A 22,758-nucleotide genomic window follows, 5' to 3' on the forward strand; every position below is an offset into this window, starting at 1 on the left:
GGCCTTCATGCCCACAGAAGCCCTAGCCTAGTGAAAGGAGGCCTAGGGCTCCTCGGTAAGGGTTTGCACTCACCTCTATAGACAACTTGATCTTCTCTATAGCACCTAGTTGAAATAAAAGTTTATCATCTCACATTTAGTAGTTATTAGCACTCAGGAGAGCTTTTCTCTTGGGCTTAGTGTTCAATTGTTTTTAAAAAGATGGGAAAGTCCTTTGCTCTACCCCATCAGTGCCACAGGCAAGGGCTTCCTAGGCAGTCTGCCATCCCAGCCAGGGTATGGATACCGGTCCAAAGCATGAGCTCTTCTTCACTGCCCACACCAAAGAGTAAGGTAAAGAGACAGATGCCAGCCAGGTGTAGTAGCACACACCTCTCCCAGCACTCAGAAGACAAAGGAAGACTGATCTCCGTAAGCCTGAGGCCAGCCTAGTCTACATAGAGACAGAGACCTACATTTGAAAATACCTCAGGCTGTGTGGTGGTGCATGCCTGTAATCCCAGCACTCTGGGAGGCAAAGGCAGGCGGATTTCTGAGTTCAAGGCCAGCCTGGTCTACAGAGTGAGCTCCTGGACAGCCAGAGCTATACAGAGAAACCCTGTCTTGAAAAAACAAAATAAAAAAAAAACAAAATAAAAAAAAAGAAAGAAAGAAAATACCTCAGGCCAGGAGGTGGTGGCACACACCTTTAGTCCTAGCATTTTGAATGCACAGGCAGGTGGATCTCTGAGTTTGAGACCACCTTGGTCTACAGACCGAGTTTCATGGTTTCATAACATCCAATCCAGAACTACACAGAGAAACTCTGTCTGTCTCAGAAAAACTAAAGAAAAGAAAAAAGAAAAAAAGAAAGGAAAGAAAGAAAATGAAATGGCATCATGTCCACCGCCATTGGCTCGGGCACGGCAGAGAACCAGAAAGTAGCCTGATTCTTCCCTCCTATCTATCCCAGGAAACACCTACTCTGGACAGTTTGTTTTAGGAGAGCCTCAAGGACACGGCATCATGAAGTACAAAGCTGGAGGTCACTATGAAGGGGAACTCTCACAAGGCCTGAGGGAAGGTCTGGTACCCAGGGGCTTTGGGGGGGGGGGGGTCTGTGTGTGCTCAGGTAGCAGAACCACTAAACTAGCCTGTCTGACTTTGGAGGCAGGAATTGGTACTCCTCTTTCTGCCCACGGCGCAGATGACCCCATCAGAGCCTGTATACAGAGAGCCAGCTGCCTACCACGTCCTGAGACATGTGTTATGCTATCTGTACAGCCCACCACTTATAGGTCAAAACAGCACACACTTCTTTGATGATAAGCATGGATCCTACAGGTTGGCCTGAGGCAAGTCTGCAGTTTCAGAGTGAGTCATCCTGCTGCTGCCGCTGTGCTTTGACCAGATCCACGCTCCCAAGATCCCAGTGACACTGGACTGTCAGGCCCCTCAGGCCAGAGTCAGTCACCACATGTAATGTCTGCAGGCTAAAGAGGATAAGGGGCTGACTGAAGGGATACCTGTCTCTTTGGATGCTGGAAAAGACTAACTAACCCTATAAATGAGCCTAGCAGATTGTAGTGTGTGTGAATGCAGCGTGAACTCCCCCTTTCTTTCTCCAGGTTTACCTGAGCTAGGGGACAGAAATACCCTTGAGTTTCTGAATTGTCTAAAAGCTGAGCAAGGCCCCATCTTTAATCATATTTCCCTGGCCTTTCAGATTGGCAAGCCTTGCAGGGGAACTCAGGCAGAGCACTGCCATGCTTACGGTATACAGCTTAATTCTGAGACAGAAACATTCAAGTGGACTCTAAGCATCCCTACATGCTGTCCACCAAAACCTGATAGTTGTAGATGGCCTTCTGTGTAGTCCCTATTAGAACCTGTGATAGCTAGTCTGGATCAATATTATCAGCCCTGCTGACCTGGGCAGCAGCAGCTATCTGCCCCTAAATACATCTACCATTCTTATTTGAACAGGGCTAATCAGCAGGCCTAGGAGACCAGCAGGGTCCTGGTACTCAACCTTCTAAGTCCAGTTCCTGCCATGATTAAGTGCAGGCAGATCTCCAGAAGGCTAAGGGAGGAGAGAGGAAGGGTCATCACTAGCAGAAGGTGTGGCGTCAAGTTGATGTATTTTGGTTCCTTCACCAGGGCAGGGATTTCTGGAGGACCAAGATGGGCAGGTATACCAGGGTTCCTTCCATGACAACAAGAGACATGGCCGTGGGCAGATGATCTTTAAGTGAGTATAGGTGTCGGAGGTGTAGGCTGCTACTTGGGAACAAGAGTGGTCCCCCCACATCCTAGAATGCTGGTGGCCATAGGGGTCTGGGTAGGTAGATTCTGTAGAAAGCACTGCCTAGTACCCAGGCCTTAAATATATTCTGAGCCTTTGCTGCTTTTCTCTGTATATATGTTTGTTTATCTATGTCCGTCTGTATGTCTGTCTCTGCCTCTTCCCACACTTGTTGAATCCAGGACCTACCACCTAAGAATGGACCCCAAGGACCTGGGTTTGAGCAAGGGTACTGGTCAGCAAAGCTGCTGTCTTTCAGGCAGAGGGTTGGAGACCTTAAGCCTGTGTTGCGATTCCTTGGTGGATTATTACCCAGCACCTGCCCTTGAAACCAGCAGAGTCACCTCTCCCATTTCCTCCTCTCTTGTCATTTCCCATTTTGAGTAGCGGAAGCCAAACATGTCCTGCACAGGGCCCAGCATGCTCTGGAAAGTGGGTCCTATCATGGGGGGGGGGGGGGCGGGCATGCAGACATGTCTCCGCCTGTCACCAGCCCTCCTGAGCCAGCTCTGGCAAGGCAGGAGCTCACAGACCATCTGTTCAGGGCCTATTTTTGCCTTGGCCCCAGTGTGCTTGCTGTGCCTGGTCAGAGGAGTCAGTCTGAGTCACTGCTACCACCTGGTTCTTAGCCTCATGAGGGTCCTGTACTGTGCCCTCAGGAATGGTGACAAGTACGAAGGTGACTGGGTTCGAGACCAGCGTCAGGGACATGGGGTGCTGTGCTGTGCCGATGGCTCCACATACAAGGTATAGCGGAAGGGCGGGAGGCCATTAGAGGATTGGGAGTCTTGATGATGTTTGCCCACACTTCATCTGGCAATGCCCTGGAGGTAATGGACTCACATTCAACTCACATCCCCACTAGTGCCCTGGAGGCTGACTTTCCTTATACTTGTTAAGTCCTCAAGTAGAATGAACCCTGTGCCACAAGGGAAACTGAGGTCTGTCCAAATGCTTGTTCTTGTCCACATGGGAGGTGTGAGAAACTGTGGATTTCGTGAGCAAGAGACAAGACTATATCAATGTTCTTAATGAGAAATGTGAAGCTATTGGCCAGGAAAGCTGTCAAGCTACCAGCAGGGGCACAAGAAGAAACAGATTACAGTCCGGGCTGTCCTGGGACAGGGGTGGGCCTAGTTCCACCATCCCTGGGCTGATGACAGGCCAACTCCTATCAGGAAGTAGGAGCTTTAAGGCCCTGGAATCAGGGCTTCTTGGCAATTCCAGTTGTCACAGGTGAGGCCCTGTTGGGATCAAAGGCTGAACACCAAGTGTTGCTTCTTGCTTGACGGTAGTGTGAGTTCTGCTGGGGGTTTCCAGCAGGAAGGAAGGACAGGTTTAGCCTCTAGACTCCTGAGAGTCAGACTTCCTCCGCTGTTTCTTTCCCGTATCACAGTAACCAGGATGACGTGATCATATTTTTCCAGATTTCTCAAATGGCAGATTGACAACTGGAAGGAGCTGGCCCCTGGAAGCAGGAAGAGCTCAGCCCAGTTCATGCAGAACTGAGAAGAAGGGTAGCCACAGATATACTGGGGGAACTCCTGTAGAAAACTGTGCAAATGCAAGAGCGGTCCCTGTGTCCTCAGAGAACAAAACCCTACTTCTCCTGAGCCTTCAGTTCCCTCTGCTGACTGCTGGCATTGTACCCAATGACCGACTTAAGGAGAAAGGTTCAGGGCCTGGCTCCATAATGGAGTGGTTTGTGGCAGCTCCCACAGAACTGTAGGGTCACAGAGAACACACAGTTCCCAGTGCCCAGACCTGTGTGCAGAACACAAGAGTTATGCTTGGGTAGATCTCAGCCCATGCCTGGGTATGGTCCCTGTAGCTGTGATAAAACATCATCGCCGCCCCTGGGCAGTGGTGGCGCACATCTTTAATCCCAGTATTTGAGAGGCAGAGGCAGGCAGAGTTCTGAGTTCGAGGCCAGCCTGGTATACAGAGTGAGTTCCAGGACAGCCAGGGCTACACAGAGAAACCCTGTCTCAGAAAACAACAACAACAAAAACAACAAAAAAAAAAACAAAAAAAAAAATCCATCATCACCAAAAGCAGCTTGGGAAGGAGGGGCCTTTTCTTATACCGCACTTCCTGGTAAAGGTCCATCACAGGAAAGTCAGGACAGGAACCTGGAGACAGGAACTGAACCAGAGTCCTTGGGAGAGCACTGCTTACTGGCTTGGTCCCCAAGGCTTGCTCAGCTTTCTTATAACACCCAGTACCGCCAGCTGAGGGGTGATACTTCCCACAGTGAGCTGGGCTCTCCCACATCCGTCAACCAAGAAAATGCCCTACAGACCCATCTTCAGGCCAATCCTATGGCAGAGGACTTGCTCCTCTCAGAGGATCCCCTGTTGTGTCAAGTTGACATAAAAACTAGCCCACAGGACTGCTCTGGTCAGGGCTGTGTGGACACTGCCGCACCCTGCTGGCCTAGAAACTGCCTCCCTCTGGTCTGTGCCTGAGATGGTCTGCATACCATCTGTACCAGCTGTTGTGACCACTCACCGGTCTGGCTCCTCCCCATCTGGAGGCTCATTCTTAGAGGTCCTGCCTTGACAGCATGTCCAAAGCAGGATCAAATCCAAGGTGCAATGGGAAGTACAAGGAAATGAGGACCTAAAGGAGTCACTTACTTCCTGCCTGTCCTGCACCCTGACAGAGTCCGCCATGACTCTATCCACATGTCACACAGGTATCTTGTTTCCAATGAAGAAGGCCAGGGCTGTCGTTCACGCCTACCTGCCAGACACTTGCAAACCCCCCACTCATGGATTCACGTGAACTATCTCACATCTCTGTGAAGGGACTGCTTGCCACATTTTACAAATGTGAAAACTGAGGCCCAAACATGGTTTCCCCCAGTCCAGAAAGAGGCAGAAGAGCTTGTGGCTTCAGTGCACAAGCTTGATCTATATACCAGACCCTCTTTGCCTGGAACTTAGGAAAAGCCTTGTCCCAGTGGGTCCCTCCAAAACCCATTGCATCAATGGACGAGCTGCTGTTAACAGCCCAGAAGGATACCATCACCTCCACCATTCGGGCAGGAAGAATAATGAAAGGTTTTACCCAGTTCCCGGAGGCGGTTCTGTTCCACATGTCCTCAGACCTCCAATAGGGCTTCTTCACTGCCGGCCACTAACCATCAGTGGCTGGGGTTTGGAGCTTTGCCCAGGCCTTCCTTTCTGAAACCTGAAGTTTGCGGTATGCCTCACTTTCACCTGCAACAGCCTACAGTATGTCCACCAGGGGGCAGTCTAGACCCACTCACCGGCAGCATGCCCAGCCTTGGGTCCCATTCCAAGTTTGGATGGAAATGCACTGGGCTCTAAGGAGGGCAGCAGAGAGGCCTTGAATGCCTAAGCCATGCACACAAGCCTTGAGGCTGCTGCACAGGCTAAAGCTGCTCAAGTCGCCATGGCTTTTCCTCCCGAAGTCAGAGCCTTGAATTCCACAAAACTCGCCAAGGTTTCCTTCCTCGGGAATGGAGCTGGGGATTGTGTATCCTTCAGCTCAATTCTCAACAGCCCTGTCCCCAGCATCCTGTGGCTGGTCAGCAGGAGCAGTGTCCAAGGGAGGGGACGGGTTGGTCTGTGGCTTAGACGTACAGTCTGCACCAAAACAAAACAAAAAAAAAAAAAACAGTGCGAGCTGAAGCAGCCACAGAGGAAGGACCAGAAAGGCCACAGTCCAGCCACTTTTTTTTTTTTAATGGTCTTGGGAATGCTGAAGAACTTTCTTCCAGGATCTTCTGGACACTGAACAGAAAGGGGCACCCAGGGCCAAGAGGACAGGAGACGCCACCTGGAAGTCAGGACTCAGACACCATGGGCATCCACAACTGCCAGCCTGACACGGTTCTCACTGACCTGTGCTGCAGAGGCAGCAAGAGGTCTCACTTGCCGCCCAAGTGAGAAAAGATAATCACCGGGCTGTCACTCAGCCCTCCTCAGCCAAGGGAGACCGCAAGTTTCCTAAGGCACTCTAGCTCAGCTGATGACCATCTGCACTGAGCTCGCTCACACATGGACCACTACCTGCATGTAGTGGACAAATCAGCCAAGAGAAACCATGGGGTGGGAGCAATCACAAGACCTGCTTCCTCGGGCACCACTGTTCTTTATGTTGCCATCAGTCACACATATGAACCAGAAGTGTTCCATCATGTCTGGTTTGGTGGCATTAAATGCTTAAATTACTGTATGACCATTGCCACCGTCTGTCCACAGTCTCATATATGTAAACAGACTCTAGCCCATTCAACCCAACCCCCCCACTCCCCAAGAGCTCCTAGCAACCCCGCTCTTCTCCTCTGGGGACCCCATGGGTAGACTTGTTCCTTAGCGGCTGGTTGTTCTCGCCAGGCACCATGGCCTCAAGTCCATGCTCACTGAGACACGTGCAGGAGGCTCCTGATGGCCAAGGGGCACATATACATGTGTGTCCCATTTCCCCCATTCACGCATTTCAGTGGGCTCTGGGGACAGTGCTCTGAGCATGCCTGTGCAGCCCTTTGGGTTTATGGAGCCAGCAGTGGAATGGCTACGCCATGCGGTAATTGCACTTTTGATGTTTTTGTGGAGCCGCCGAATTTTTCCACAGTGGCTGCACGATTGAAGGAACCAACAGGGGTTTTTATTTCTGCACCCCCCAACCCATACTTATTTTCTGTTTTTAAATCTACCATACTAAGGAATGTGAGCCATTTGTCAGTGGGCAGCTGATAGCTGGATCCTGGGCACTGCTGCTGCTGTCATCACACAGAGCTGGCTTTTGTCCCTGCTTGATGTGGCCACAGCAGCCCTAAGTGCTCTGTGCCTCCCAACATACTGCACTGTCACCTAGGGGGATGTGCCCATTACTACAAGTTCACGCAGGGAAACCTCTCACCTTTTCCTTTTGACCCTCAGGCGTGTGAGGTAGGTAGCTGCTAGCTCTCAGGTAGTCCTCTAGAGAGAGCAAGCCCCACCCCCAGGACAACCCTCATCCCCCAGACCCACCAGCATTGGCTTCTTATGCCAAGGCCAGTTGTGTAGCCTGAGAAGACTGCCTTTGCCTGGTCAGCTTTGCTTTTCTGATCTTGACCCTAGTGTCCATCAGAGTCCCCCTCAGCCACCCGCAGCAGTAGCCAGTGTTCCCATGTTGTGAGAAAGAAATCAATCCAGACCCCAAGTACATGTTTCAGGTGAAATGTGCAGCTCCCAAGGCATCTGGCATGGCAGGCATGGTGACATGGTTCCATCTGTGTCTTTGGTGGGCACCTAGAGTAGTACAGTGAGCAAGTCGGTGTGGTGGGGTCCTCTCCCACAGCAAGGACATGTCTGTCACCTAAAGCTCTGCTTTCCTGAAAATCAACATCTCCTACATTGGTTTTCCCAGAGGGCAACCTGCTGCCTGGCACACCTGTGCACACATGAAACAGGTGGCCAGCCTTACGGGTTCCTTCACCTGCTGCGGTTCCCAGCTTCCCCCATAGCTGGCATGTCTGGAGATTCCCTGCATGTCAGCAGGCAGATGAAGACAGGTTCTGTGGCTACCCACTTGCTTCCCATATCACTTGTCTGCCCTACTTGAGCCAGCAAGGCCCAGAGCAGGATGGAAAGGCCATTGACCCAGGACATGTTTCTGCCACTGAAGATGGCCAGAAGAGTGTGGAACAGTGGAGCACTCACGTCCAGTGCTGGCCCCTCAGCAGGTCATCTGCTCCCTACAACGTACCCCTCCAGCAACCATCTCAGCAATGGTTAGTGCTGCACTATCTCCATGTCCCAACAAAATATGCCCACCGAACAAAATATGACCACTGCACACCCTAAAATCCTAGGAAGACAGTCCAGACCAGTCAAATCCAGCTCCCCGTGTGCCTGCCATTACCACGATGCAAGTGAAGCCCCCCGCCATCCGTGCAAGCTGGAAACCATGCTCCATGGCAGTGGTAACCCCAGAGGAGAGCCCAGATGACCCCTCACAGGCGGCACACCCAAGGGGACTGGAGAGTCCAAGGCTTCACCATTGTTGCTGATAATTGTGTCTTCCATACCATAATGCCATGGAGGCTGACTCAGAAAGGGTGTGACATCACGGTGACCCACTCAGAAGCAGCCTGGGGCTTGTTCACCCCAGGAAGGACCAAGATGAGCAGGTGCAAAGAGGTAAACTTATGGTTGGGATGGGCTCGCACCCAAACCCATGTCCATGGCGTGGTCATGGCCACCACAGAGCCACTGCTAATCCAAGTATGGGGAGGAATCAACACAGGTTACCTTGGAGGTGCTCCCACAATGGGGGAGCCCAGTTACCTTGGAGTTGCTCCCCACAATGAGGGGGCCCAGTTACCTTGGAGGTGCTCCCACAATGAGGGGGCCCAGTTACCTTGGAGGTGCTCCCACAATGAGGGAGCCCAGGACTTCTTTCCTGCAGTGTATCACACTTAGTGTGCTCTCCATCATAAGCATGACTCTTCTCTGCCTGGCTGTGTCATCATCATCTTCTTTACCCTCTTCCGTCCCGTGAGACACAACCATCCTCCTGTGGGTGCTGGGCAGCAGCTGGGCAGAGGAGGAAAGCAGGTGTGTCTATGCCCTGGGGCTTTGTGGTGATAGTGTGGTGCCCCCTCCACCTCCCTGTGGCTGAGACTCCAGACTGGTTCCATACTGCATGTCATCCAGGCAGCCCTCAAGTTTCGCTGGAGATTCAGAGTGGGAGGCCCAGGTGGAAGCTAGCAGACCAGGACCTGTCCAGCTGCCTCCTGGGGCTATTTGACAAGGACCTATCCATGAGAGGGTGTCATTACCTACAGGACCCTGCCTGACACTCCATGGGTTAAGATATTTTTACAGTATCTATCACCAAGCATAGAATTTATGATACCATTCGGGCAAGCCCATGGGCTAACGTCGTGAGCCTCTTGCACACATCTGTGTCATCCAAGTGCTGTCCTGAAGCCAGGAGCACCAAGCTCCAGCTCTTGTCACTTGGGCTCTGATTCTAGCATGCAGTCCACTGGCACCTACCTCAGGGACTGTGGCAGATGTCAGGGGTGGTGAGCTTGGCTGGCTGGGCAGCAGGCTGGTGCCACCTGAGGCTCTTCACCCACCCCGGGCCAGGAGGCACTTCCACAACACTGCTTATCACTCTCAGTGCCTAGGTCCTCCTTTCTGGCCATATGTGCTGTCCTGGCCACTTCCCTTCCCCCCTTCTTTCTGAAAGCCCACATTGGCACTTTCCAGAAGCCTAAGTGAACACAAAGAGAAAAGGCAAACTGTTGTTCTTCATCCTACAGACTCAGAGCCTGGGACACATCTGAGAGTCCATCAGCCAGAGCCAAGGTGGGCCCCTCCCGTAGTGCCCGCTCAGAACGTTCAACGTTCACCACTAGCCGGCCATGTGCTGCTGTCTTCATTGGAAGAGATGGAACAGAAAAGAAAGACATTCGACTCAGGGAGGACAGCAGTCATGGGGAGGTGGGAACACTCCTGGAGAGAAGCCAGCAAACTGGAGACTGGCCTGTTCAGTGGAGCACCTGAATTCTCGTCGCAGAGAATGCCTGTGCTGGGGAGGGTCACCTCCCAAGCTTCTGAGCAGGGCTACCAAGGCCTCACTGTATTTTGGTGTAGCCTGTAATCTCCAGAGCCAACCTGATAGCTACCCTCCTTACTGGCTCCGTCCACATCTGCAGTGACAAGAAAGACCAAGTGGATACTCTGTGCACAAGACTGAGGGGTCAAGACTGAGGTGGGGTGGACAACATCTGCCGGGATGGGACGCTGCCAACTGAGCGAGCATGCCCCATGCAGGAATAAAGCTGTCACATAGCCTCGGGACTATGGGTCTCCCCGCACTGCCAGAGCTTGGGATTTTCATGCTGGGGAAATGGAGCCACCCTCAAAGCACCTTGGAGGCCTCGCTTGGGTGACTTGGCAACTCTCAGCATGAAAAAAAAAAAAAAAAACCCACTCACATCCCAGAGGGGCTTGTACCTGGGTGAGCGGGCATGCCCCTGCCCACATGCTCCACAGCTGGCTGCTGACCTCTCTCGAACTGAGATAGGGCTCCTAGGGCTGCCTGTTGTTTGTGAAGGACATGAGTGTTCAGGACCGGCATCTATGAGCACCCCACTCTCCTCACCTAGCCAGGGGCCTCTCTTGCACTCATCTCTTGAGATCCATCTTGTGGTGGCCAAGCTCTCAGCAGCCCTTGAGAAGCTTCTTCCCAGACTGCGGGGCTCCGCATCCACTAGATAGGGCTTCGCCCTTCTCTCCATCTTTGTGACCACAGCCCCTCTTCGCTTTTCCACCTGGACGAACCCTACTACCCACTCTCCTACCTTGTTTGCATGTTCAGAGACTGGCCAGGGCTACATGCAGAGGGGGGTCCTGGACAGGGTAGGGCAGCTGTTGCCCAGTTAACTTCAGCAGGAGAGTGAACCGAACCAAGCCTGCTGTTGACTCATTTCCCCCAATATAAGCAAGTCATAATCAAGTAAAACACCATTTGATCTTGAAGCTTTCTATGGAACCAACCCTCCTGCTGTTCCACACAATTGCTTGTGGATCCAGGAGTACTATGAAGGAGGCAGAGCAATTGGCTTGTGTGATGAGTGGCACCCCACCCCCACCCCAAGGTGTGTGTGTGTGCTCAGGTTGTGTATTTTAATTGCCTTTTCATTTAAAAGCTCTGGGCATGAGAACAACCCACCTCGGTCCTACCCAGCTGTAGTCAGGGGTTCAGGTCCCCTCACGATCAGCTAAGTGCCAGATTTTTGTACTAGAAAGCCTTGTGCCAAGCATACCATGCAGTGGCTCTTTGTTCATGCGGTATGTGCTGTGCCTTTGTTCCCCTCTTTCCAAGCATCATTAAAATTCAAGGGGAGAGCACTTAGCAGAGGGAGCTGGACCCTTCCTTGCAAAATGCAGAGCCTCACCCCCCAAAGGAAGGTGCAGTAACCTCACAGCCTCGGACAGGGGTTCCTTAGCAAAGGGTCCTGGAGCCCCCTTGGAGCCGCCCTCTGAGGCTGCCTCATTCTCCCTGCAGGGACAGTGGCACAATGATGTCTTCAGTGGGCTTGGCAGCTTGACCCACTGCTCAGGAGTCACCTACTGTGGGATGTTCATTAACGGCCACCCAGCAGGTAGGTGTTCCCAGCCTTGCCCTTGTCCTTTTCACTGTGGGTTGGTTGTGTTTGAGCCTGACCTCACTGTATCTCTGGTGACCTTGGGCAGCCACATGGGACATGCTGGACCAAGCTGGGATGGAGCAGAACATAAAGCCCAACCCTTCTCAGGGAAAGAGTATTCTAGTTGATTCCAAAAGGGCTTGTGGCTCTGCCGACCTTGGCCCTAAGGGGTTCTGCTATAAGTAAGCAGGGTCTCAGAGCTTTCCCAGCTGCACACCAGCACCACAACTTCCCCCCAAACACAGTACCTCTCAGCCATAGATAGCCCCTAGTCATGGGACCTCTCAGCCACAGGATTCTGGGGTTACTGAACACAATATTCAGCCCCACCATGAAACCCTGCTGCCTGTGTGGCCTCTGTCAGGTCTCAGACAGGACTGTAGAGTGGTCAGTGTCTACCTTGGCCTGGAGCATGCTTGGCCATTCACTGCTCCCATGCTGTTCCTAGTGACCTCTCTTCACATGTAGGACAGGGGTGCCATCCAAGGGTTGGGCCTAGCCAGGGACATGAGCCAACCAAACTGCCTAGCAGGTTCCTTGGGGGTCTCAGCCCCAGCAGTGTCATCTTGGTAGCCCCTCTCAAAGGGTGAGAAAGGACTGGGACCCTCAATGGCAGCTGCTACAACCACTAAAACTGTGCCGCCCCCCAGCACAGGCTAAGAAAATTGTGGTTCTGGGTCCAGAGGTACTGGAGGTGGTCCAAGGATCTCCTTTCACGTTGAACATACAGCTGCAGCAAGATGACGGGGAAGTCGCCAAAAGTAAGTGTCTTCAGGGTGGCAACCCTCTTCTTCCAGAAGAAATGGCTGCAGGCTCTCAAGTAGAGCAGACTGGGAAAGGCAGTTGGATCACTCCTGAGATAATTTCACAGAAATCCCTGCAGCCTAGTGACTGCAAGAAGGCTTAGGAGGCCTATAACACAGCCAGGTATACGCTGTCTTGTGTGTACGTGTGTGTGTGTGTGTGTGTGTGTGTGTGTGTGTGTGTAGAGGCGTGTGCATATGCACACATGTTTTGACACACACAGACCCTCTCTACACGCAAACCCTCACTCACTCAGTGAGTAGTGTGCCTTGTACAGAGCACAGAAGATAACAAGATACAGTCATCCCATGGTGACACATGCCTGTAATCATAGTGCTCGGGAGCCTGAGGCAGGTAGATCTCTAAATTTGAGGTCAGCCTGGTCTGCTGAGTAAGTTCCAGGATAGTCAGGACTACACAGAGAAATCCTGTCTCAGAAAGACAGACAGACAGACAGCTTGGCTCAGCAAGTCATCTAGACAAGAGCAATCTGTCACTCCTCTTTGGGACAGTCATTCCTTTCTAGGTAAATGAACCTCATACCAAGACAAGATATGGACCATCAACTTCCTAAAGTCCTTCCCACCATATTAATCCCCAATATCTGTTAATTTGTTCAGTGCTTCTGTGAGAGAGTCATAGCATACACACGGACTGGAGAGATGCTTCACTAGTTACTACAGACTACTTCTGCCAAGGGCACAAGTTCAGTTCTGAGTACCTACATTAGGTGACTCAGAACCGTCTGTCACCTAGCTTGGGGGCAGGGGTGGGGTCTGAGACCTCTTGCCTCCAGGGGCACTTGTACTACTGCGCACACAGACACATATATATGCACATAATTAAAAATAAAATCTTTGGTGGCACATGCCTTTAATCCCAGCACTGGGGAGGCAGAGGCAGGCAGATTTCTGAGTTCAAGGCTAGCCTGGTCTACTGAGTGAGTTCCAGGTCAGCAAGGACTACACAGAGAAACCCTGTCTCGAAAAAAACAAAAGAAAAAGAAAAAAAAAGAAAAAGAAAAAAAAAGAAAAAAGAAAAGAAACTGGAGTTCCAGATGGTTATGAACCACCCAGAGAGGAAGGAAGGTGCTGTGAGCCAAACTCAGGTCCTCCATAAGAGCAGTGTGCCCCTAACCAGTGAACCATCTCTCCAGCCAGTCACTCATTTAGTCCAGCTGGCCTCAAACTCAGGTTGTAGCTGAGATCCTCCCATCTCTGCCTCCCCAGAGCTGAGGTTTCAGCCATGTGCCATGATGTCCATCTAGATTCCATGATCTCTAGTAGATCTGAAGACATGGGCGGCCACCAACTCTTCCCAGTGTACCACCCAATGCCCTCTCAGAATAGCTGCAGAGCTCTAGAAAGATCCTTTGGTCCTGTTTCCAGCCTTATACCCGCCCCCATCCCTAACTGATTTCACACCTCTGTAGATTTCGCTCTTGAACATTTCATGCAGGGAAAGTCATATCATATGTGGGTCTTTTGCTTGTTTCCCATTCGCATGGTGTTTGGAGATACCTCTGCACTGCAGTGTATACCGACCTGCCCTCCTTCCGGATCAGCAGCACCCTGTCACCCAGACAGGCCACACCTGACTGCCTCACTCACATTGGGACTAACGTTGGGAACAGTGCTGCTGTGAATACTGCTCAGGTTTTTGTGCTCACACATTTTTCTTTCTCTTGTGCATGTCTGCAAGCAGCACTGCAGCATCATATGTCCGATGTGCTCAAACTTCCAGAGATGCTTCTGGGCTTCTGAGGTAGCTCAGCACATAAAGATGCTTGCTGCCAAAGCTGACGACCAGAGTTCAATCCTCAGGACCCTCATGGAGGAACTGACTCCCATGAGCTTTCCTCTGATTGTATGTCTGTGGTGTGTACATGTATGTGTATGCACACACATATACAATAAATAAATATTTAAGATGCATAAAATAAGCTACCACTTTCCAAAATAGCAGCACCGTTTGCAGTCCCCAGCAGACTATACAGTCATGACTATCCTTCTCCTGATGCTACTCGATGGTCTCTTTGGGGCCCTCACCATGCTGTGTGGGAGCAGTGCTATTGTTTTGTAGTTAAAGCAGGTTTTTTGTTTGTTTTTTGTTTTGTTTCTCTTCAAGACGGGGTTTCTCTGTAGCCCTGGCTGTTCCGGAATTAACTAACTCTCCCCCTCCCCTTCCTCCTTCTCCTCCCCCTCTCTCCCTTTCTCTCAGCAGACCAGGCTGGTCTCGAACTCAGAGATCCCCCTACCTCTGTGTACTGGCTGGTTTTGTGTGTCTACTTGACACAGGCTGGAGTTATCACAGAGAAAGGAGCTTCAGTTGGGGAAGTGCCTCCTTGAGATCCAGCTGTGGGGCATTTTCTCAATTAGTGATCAAGGGGAGGACCCCTTTTGGGTGGTACCACCTTTGGGCTGGTGCTCTTGTGTTCTATAAGAGAGCAGGCTGAGCAAGCCAGGGAAAGCAAGCCAGTAAGGAACATCCCTCCATGGCCTCTGCATCAGCTCCTGCTTCCTGACCTGCTTGAGTTCCAGTCCTGACTTCCTTTTGTGATGAACAGCAATGCAGAAGTGAAAGCTAAATAAACCCTTTCCTCCCCAACTTGCTTCTTGGTCATGATGTTTGTGCAGGAATAGAAACCCTGACTAAGACACTCTGCCTCCCCAGTACTGTGATTAAAGACGCGCCCCACCGCTGCCCTACTAGCTTTTCATTGCTTGCCAACCAGTCACTTGCACATCTTCCTTAGAAAGATGCCCAGCCCTGTGTCCACCTATTTTTTTTTTATTTGGTTTTTTCGATACAGGGTTTCTCTGTGTAGCCCTGGCTGTCCTGGAGCTCACTCTGTAGACCAGGCTGGCCTCGAACTCAGAAATCCGCCTGCCTCTGCCTCCCAGAGTGCTGGGATTACAGGCATGCGCCACCACTGCCTGGCTGTCCACCTATTTTTAAGAAAAGAAGGCTGCTGTTTTTCTTATTTTTGCATTTTGAGAGTTATTTGTGTGTTCTGGCTGCAAATCTTAATCAGATTAAATATATATTTTTCTTTCAGCCAGGTGTATTGGTACCTGGTACACCTTTTAATCCCAGCACACAAGAGTCAGAGACAAGCGGATCTCCTGAGTTCAAGGCCAACATGGTCTATAGAGTAAGTTCAAGGTCAGCCAGGGCTACACTGAAAGACCTTGTCCCCAAAAACAAAACCCACAGTACACATTTTCTTCTTTAGTCCACCTTCTCTTGGTGTCCTTTAAATATTTTTTGGAGGGGGGGGGGGCAGTTCAAGACAGGGTTTCTCTGTGTAGCCCTGGCTGTCCTGGAACTCACTCTGTAGACCAGGCTGGCCTTGAACTCAGAAATCTGCCTGCCCTTGCCTCCCAAGGCTGGGATCACAGGCGTGTGCCACCACGCCCAGCTTCCTTTAAATACTTTAAGGGTTCTTTGTTTGTTTGTTTGTTTATTGTATATCGATGTCTTGCCTGCAAGTCTGTACCTGTATCACATGACTGCTTGGTGCCTGTAGAGTTCAGAAGAGGGCCTTGGAGCCTCCAGAACTGGAGTCATAAAAGGTTATAAGCTGCCATGTGGGTGCTGGGAGTCAGACTCCAGGCCTCTGTAAGAGCAGCTCTCCTAGCCGCCAGCCTCCTCTCCAGCCCACGTTTTTTTGTTCATTTTTTAAAATGCTTTTATAAATTTTATTTTGTTTTTTTTTTTTTTTGGTTTTTTTGGAATTGGTTTTTTCGAGACAGGGTTTCTCTGTGTAGCCCTGGCTGTCCTGGAACTCACTCTGTAGACCAGGCTGGCCTCGAACTCAGAAATCCGCCTGCCTCTGCCTCCCAGAGGGCTAGGATTACAGGCATGCGCCACCACCGCCGGCGCTTTTATAAATTTTAAATTGTAAATTTTGACAAAGTTCATCTTGCTCACTATTCTTTTTTTTTTTTTAAAGATGTATTTTTTGTTACATGTAAGTACACTGTAGCTGTCTTCAGACGTTCCAAAACAGGGCGTCAGATCTTGATATGGGTGGTTGTGAGCAACCATGTAGTTACTGGGATTTGAACTCAGGAACTTTGGTAGAGTAGTCGAGACAGGGTTTCTCTATATAGCCCTGGCTGTCCTGGAACTCAATTGGTAGACCAGGCTGGCCTCGAACTCAGAAATCTGCCTGCCTCTGCCTCCCAGAGTGCTGGGATTACAGGCGTGCACCACCACTGCCCGGCCATAGTCAGTACTCTTAACCGCTGAGCCATCTCTCCAGCCCCCCTTGCTCACTATTCAATGGGTCATACTTCAGTGGGTCATAGTTTTGGTCCTGTGTCTAAGAATTCCCTGCCTAACTAAAGTCCACATAGACTATTTTCTTGTAGAAGTTTTATATTATTTTAGCTTTCATATTTAAGTTGGTGTTCCTTTGTGAGGTAACTTTTGCTGGGGTTTTCACGGGATCGCAGTGAGTCTTGGGGGGGAGGCTGGCCATCTCTTAGTGTCGAGTCTGTAGTTCATAGGTTTAATGCTGTCTAATTGACACTTTGATCCCTCTCACCTCTCCAGCGTACATTTCCCTTGTACAAACCTTGCAGTGTTTTTTAAATCTATTAATAAATTGCTATTTCCCATGTATTTGGTTACAATTGTTTTATTAATATTAATAATGATTACTGTTGATTATGTCTTTTGGAGGAGGTTTTTTGGGGTGGGAGGATTAACAGACTCATGTAGCCCAGGCTATCCTCAAACTCGATGTGTAACTGAGGGTAACCTTGAGCTCCTGAAGCCCTTCTCTCTGTACCTCCTGGTACTACAGTACAGTTGTTCACCGACCATATCCATGAGACACTGGATGAAGAATTTTACATTTTTAGCTCTTATGTTTAGTCTATGACCTATTTGAAGTTAATCTCTGTGGAATAGAAATTCAATCCTTTGAATGTGGCTTCTAGTTGTCCCAGTGCCCATTTGTTAAAGACTTTCCTTTATCTAATGAATTGTCTTGGGATTTAATTTGCCACAATTTTTAAAATAATTTCCCCTCCATGGGATATTGGTCTGGGATTTTCTTTCTCCGCCCCCTTCCTACCCTTTGATTCTTGAAATAATTTGTGCTGGATGAATGCCTTTTTTTTTAAACTTCGGGCTCCACACATGCTAGGTAATTATTCTACTGACCAAGTGGTGTCCCCGGCCCTTTGGTTTGGATGTTTTGTTTTGCTTTGTTTGGGTTTGGGGGTTTTTTCTTTGTTTTGTTTTGTTTTGTTTTGTTTTGTTTTGAGGCTGTTTGTTTGGTTTGGTTTGGTGTTTTGAGTCAGGGTTTCTCTGTGTAGCCCTAGCTCTCCTGAAACTCGCTTTGTAGACCAGGCTGGCTTCAAACTTACAGAGATCCATCTATCTCTGCCTCCCAGGTTCTGGGATTAAAGGTATGTGCCACCACACCCGGTTGATCATCTATTCTTTACTTGAATTATTAATTCTCATATTTTCCCTGAAGGTTCCTTATGTCATCTATAAAGTTGACTCTTACATCTGCCCTTTCAATCTCAATGCTCTGCCTTCCTTTCAGTTACTTTATTTTACATTTTCCTCAAGCAATGAAGTAAGCTCTAGTTGCTCTGCATTGTCTCCAATGCTTATTTTCTTTCTTTTATTTTTGGTTGTGAGCCCAGCCTTTGACGGCTGAGCCACCTCTCCAGCCCGCTCATTTTCTTTCTTATACAGCAGCCTGCAGTGGCCCCAGCTTGCATTTCCTTAAAAGCTGATGGCGTTGCACACCTGTGTCCTATGCTCACCATGTGCATTTCTACCATGGAGGACTGTCGCTTCAGACTCCCTGCTTATTTTTAAAATGGGTCAGTCCTGGCCAGGCATAGTGACCCATGACTTTAATCCCAGCACTTAGAAGGCAGAGACAGATGGATTTCTATCAAAGCCAGCCTGGTCTATGTAGTGAGTTCCAGGGCAGCCAGAGCTATATATTGAGATCCTGTCTCAAAAAGGCAGGGGTGTAGTCTTAAATATGAGCCAGTAAGAGTGTTCTGTATAGTCTAGAGTCGGGTGTCATAATCAGACTTGTAAGTTTTTCAGCTTGTGGCCTGTCTTGTAGCTTCTCAGGTAATGAAACCCACTTGATCAAAGGCCCAGAGCACCATAGGAAAGGTTCTAGTACTATACTAGCCATATCTGAGAACTCTCCCCAACCAGAGCGTCTTAATTAATGTCTTCTTGCTACAAAGAGACACCATGACCACAGCAACTCTTATAAAGGAAAGCATTTAATCAGGATAGCTTACAGTTTAGAGGCTTAGTCTGTTAACATCATGTTGGGGATGCTGACATGGCCAGGAGCATGTGGGTGGCATGAGAGTAGCTGAGACTTCTAGATCCCAATCTGCAGGCCTCAGGCAGAGAGAGAGAGAGAGAGAGAGAGAGAGAGAGAGAGAGAGAGAGAATGCCATTGGGGCCTGGCTTGGGCATTTGGACCCCCAAAGCCTACCCCCAGTGACACTCTTCCTCCAGCAAGGCCACACCTACTCCAACAAGGCCACATCCACTCCCTAAGCATTCAAGTCTGTGTCTGTGGGGGGCATTCTTACTCAAACCACCACACAGGGTCATAAAGATTCATAGCCCTGTAGCTCCAGCTCAGACTACTCTCCTCCTCCCAAGTATTGGGTTCTAGTTGTGCTCAAACTTCCCCTTTCTAACTGATTCACATAAGCATAATTATTAATATGGTAAGTGAAGACATTCTTTTTCTCCCCTGGTCCGAGGAGTTTCCTTTCGTCAGGCTGGGTAGCAAGCCTCCCCCCCCCCTTTTTTTCTTTTTTTGAGACAGGGTTTCTCTGTATAGCCCTGGCTGTCCTGGAACTCACTCTGTAGACCAGGCTGGCCTCAAACTCAGAAATCCACCTGCCTCTGCCTCCCAGAGTGCTGGGATTACAGGCGTGCGCCACCACCGCCCGGCAAGCAAGCCCCTTTACCTGCTGTGCAATCTTGCCTAGACGCCTTGCCTCATCAGTTACAGCTCCCTCAACTCTCTTCTGGCTTTCCCTCCTCCTTCCCTCTTGCACATGGAGGTCTCCACCTAGTATCATCTTTCCCCTGCCGCCACTGCCGATAATGGAGGCCAGCTGTTGATGTCTGGGTCACCTTAATTTGCTTTTCCCTTGAGGTGTCCTCCCCGACTGCAGGCTTCTGGTTCTTCCTCAGTGGTGAAGGGTTGCTGCTCCATCATCGCCTATACTCTGAGCTTCTTGCATCCATGGACTTAGGAAAAGTTTCAGCTGTTGTTTCCCCTAGTAGTCTGTTTTATTTCCCATGTGTGAGATGGCTAGAAACTGTCCCACTGTTTGCAGAAGCACCTTCTCCTCTTTTTTCTCTTATCCCTCCCCCTTCTTTCCTTGTTTGGCCTGTTTGGACGACTTCTCCAGCTCTATTTTCAGGCTAACGAGTCTTTCTTCCACATCTGTTAATTTGCTGTGGGTCCCATCCGCTGCACTTTTTGTCATTTGCAGAATCTCTCTTTGCATCCCCGGCTGGCCCTGACTCTGCAGCAGCCCCTCCCACCTCAGTCTTTCCTTCTCTTGTTCCTTTCTTACCTCCTGTGCTTCTGCTCTCACTGACAACTCCACCCTCCACTCCCCATCTTGAGTCTGGGTCCCAAACTCACTCTGTGGTTGAGGGTCACTGAGCGCCTGTTCATCCCAACTACTCGAAGTGCTGGGATTACAGCCTGCATCATAATAAATTTCCCCTTGTCCCTGACTGTTAATTCCAGCATCCTGGGTCAGTTGCAACTAATTTATTTTTCTCCTCATTACACACCATACTTGCCTGCATTCTTTGCATGCCTGGTAATCTTTGATTTAATGCCAGACATTGTAAATTTTACTTTGTCAGACGCCAGATATTTTTGTATTCCTATAAATATTCTTGAGCTTTTATCCTGAAGCAGAGAGAAGTTAAGTGAAGAAGGCGTAATCCTTTTGGCCCTGTTTTCATGATTAGTCCAGTGGGTCTAATGGAGAGGGCACCGTCCAGCACCAGCTTCTTCCCAGGACAGAAGCAAGGCCCTCAGAGCACCTAGCCAGTTTCCTGGGCCTTCCTTCCGAGTCTCTCCATCTAGGCTGGTAGAGGCAAGCATCCCCAGCCCTGTGAGTCCAATGTCGGAGTTTCCTTTAGTTCTTCCTTAGCCGTGCAGTCTTCTTTCATGTGTGCCCTGAACTGTGCTCAGATGTCCCTGGACCCTGCATAACTCCTTCCCCATATTGCCAGCTCTTTTCCTTCAGCTGAGAGAGCTTGCTTGGAAGCACTGGGGTCCGAGCTGACCCTCTTCACTGCTACCTCAAGTCAGAGCCCTCTAGGGTCTGCCACTTTGTCTAAGTTTTTTCTCAGTTTGTGGAACCTGGCCACTCCCTACATCCCCTGTGAAGCTGGAGATTCATCCCAGAGCTGTGTCAGGTCTGGGAGCTCAGGACCATTGCTCCCCTCCATCACGCCCCTGCCCATCACTGCCACAGCCATCCTGCCCCACCCACAACACTCAAGATGTTCCCATATGTTAGCCTACACTTCTCTCTGCCGGGTCCTCCAGGTGTGGCCATGTGTCCAGGTTCACCACCTCTGTCTGCCCCAGAAAAAGCACAGTAATCTGTGGCTCAGAAAAGACCGCACTGTCTGCTCCTCAGGCCCTGTGTTCTAGAGAGCCAGTTCATCAGCATGATCACCCAATCAGAAATTGCTTTTAGGGATCTGTTGTACTCCTGACCCTGTATTAGTGACTGGGGGGAGGACTGAGACTGAGCTTATGGCCTGTGGTCAGCTGGAAGAGGAGCAGAAAGAGCAACTGGCCCGCTGAGGGCAAGCTGCAGTCCAATGACCCAGGAGCTGGTTAGGAAGAGACCCTCCCTGAGCATGAAGGCAGTTGGCCAGTGCAAATGGCCTTCTGGGATCCAAGGCCCAGAGCTGAAGAGTCCGTGTCCAGGATTCAAGGTGTTGGCACAGGTACAAAGAGAAAGATGAAGCTGCAGGAGGAGACTTCTGCCAGGCACCCACCCAAGGAAGGCACAGACAGTTACCAGCGGGACAGCACAGATGCCCTTCACCTTCCACCACCCCCGACCTGGCTTTTCCATCCCTCCTCACACAGTATGAGGGTCATGTCTCTTGATTTCTTCCTTTGGAAGGTGAGAGTGGCCGTGTCCTGAAGATCTCAGCAGGAGTCAGATATGTGCAACTCCCAGAGTACTCTGAGGTCAGCTTTTTCAAGATGGATGAAGATCATACAGAAACACCCATCCAGACCCCGTTGTAAGGATGATGCACCCACCCTGGGGCTCTGAGGAGATTAGGCTAGAGAGAGGTTCCCTACTGGACTGACAGGGAGTGGGGGGCCCGAGGGAGCTGTATGCTTCATAATCAGCAGATACGGGGCATAGAAAGGAAGCCACTCACTGGTTCTTCTTTAGCCTTGGTTGGACCCAGCTCAGCAAGCATTTCAGGGTGAGCTGTACAACTCTCCAAGAATGACTAAATACTGTTCTTCAACTAGCCTGAGTCCTAGGGAGTGTGTCCGACAGAGTGTGGGTTGCCTCATCCCTGCCCCCTGCTTGTCCTTGCTCCCTTGAGCCTCATTGCAGTATTTGATGTCTTCTTCCTAGTGGGTTCCAGTGTATTTCCTACCCCCTGGATGTGCCCATGTCCTGGGGGCTGGAGCCCGGGTCTACTGTGGAAAGTGCCAGAGCTGACCTGCTACTCTCCAAGAGAGACTCAGAGCCAGTGCTGGACTCAGGAGCCTTTCATGGCCAGGGAGATACCCTCAGCATCCTGCCAGGTGAGCGGGTCTTAGCAGCAATCAGGGGTATCCAAGATAACAGAGCTCTCAGAACCTGAGTGTGTCAGTGACAAGGCACAGTGGACCTGCAGGCCTGAGCTGCCATCAGCAGAGAGCAAGTATAGCTGCCTTTACAGGGCCAGCGGGAGATGGGGCTTCCCATCCTGGGTGATCTTGTGGCCTACATCCTTACCACACAACCCAGCAGCTATGGAGGACAGCTTATGGTCCTAGGCTGGTCAAAGCCATAGGACCCAACCTGAGCTCAGCAGTGCAGATGGTTGCGGGTCCATGGCATGCATGTGTGTTGGGCTGCCTGGCTTTCCAGTCCATGTCACTGCGTGTGTGTTGATTCACTGAGATGTATATGTCCTACTTCCAGGCCAGACAGGACCTGCACCCTGGCTAGGTCCACCAGTTCAAAGCCAGATTTCCTTTGAGTTGTTTGAGAATTATTCATGCACTTGAAATTTAATCACTGCAGTTTGTTGTGCCTGGTGGCATTAAGTTCTCTTATACTCTGATACATCACAAATACTGTTTGTATCTTTTTTCCTTGGTTTTTGGTTGTTTTGAGACAGGCTCTCTCTACATAGGCCTGACTGTCCTAGGACTCACCGTATAGACCAGGCTAGCCAAAAACTCAGAGATCCACTG

General features: G+C 50.3%; 1 protein-coding gene across 1 annotated transcript in view; it reads left to right on the top strand.

Moving 5' to 3' along the window:
- The window catches only part of Morn1 (MORN repeat containing 1), a 58,607-nt gene that overhangs the window by 3,374 nt on the left and 32,475 nt on the right, over positions 1–22,758 (top strand). The window contains exons 4-10 of the mRNA XM_052178346.1: positions 953–1,063; positions 2,140–2,230; positions 2,944–3,031; positions 11,321–11,417; positions 12,113–12,223; positions 21,455–21,578; positions 21,929–22,101. Of these exons, the coding sequence (XP_052034306.1) occupies positions 953–1,063; positions 2,140–2,230; positions 2,944–3,031; positions 11,321–11,417; positions 12,113–12,223; positions 21,455–21,578; positions 21,929–22,101 (795 nt within the window). The remainder of the gene's footprint in view (positions 1–952; positions 1,064–2,139; positions 2,231–2,943; positions 3,032–11,320; positions 11,418–12,112; positions 12,224–21,454; positions 21,579–21,928; positions 22,102–22,758) is intronic.

This window comes from Apodemus sylvaticus, chromosome 3 (assembly GCF_947179515.1).
Source record: "Apodemus sylvaticus chromosome 3, mApoSyl1.1, whole genome shotgun sequence".
Lineage (NCBI taxonomy): Eukaryota > Metazoa > Chordata > Mammalia > Rodentia > Muridae > Apodemus > Apodemus sylvaticus.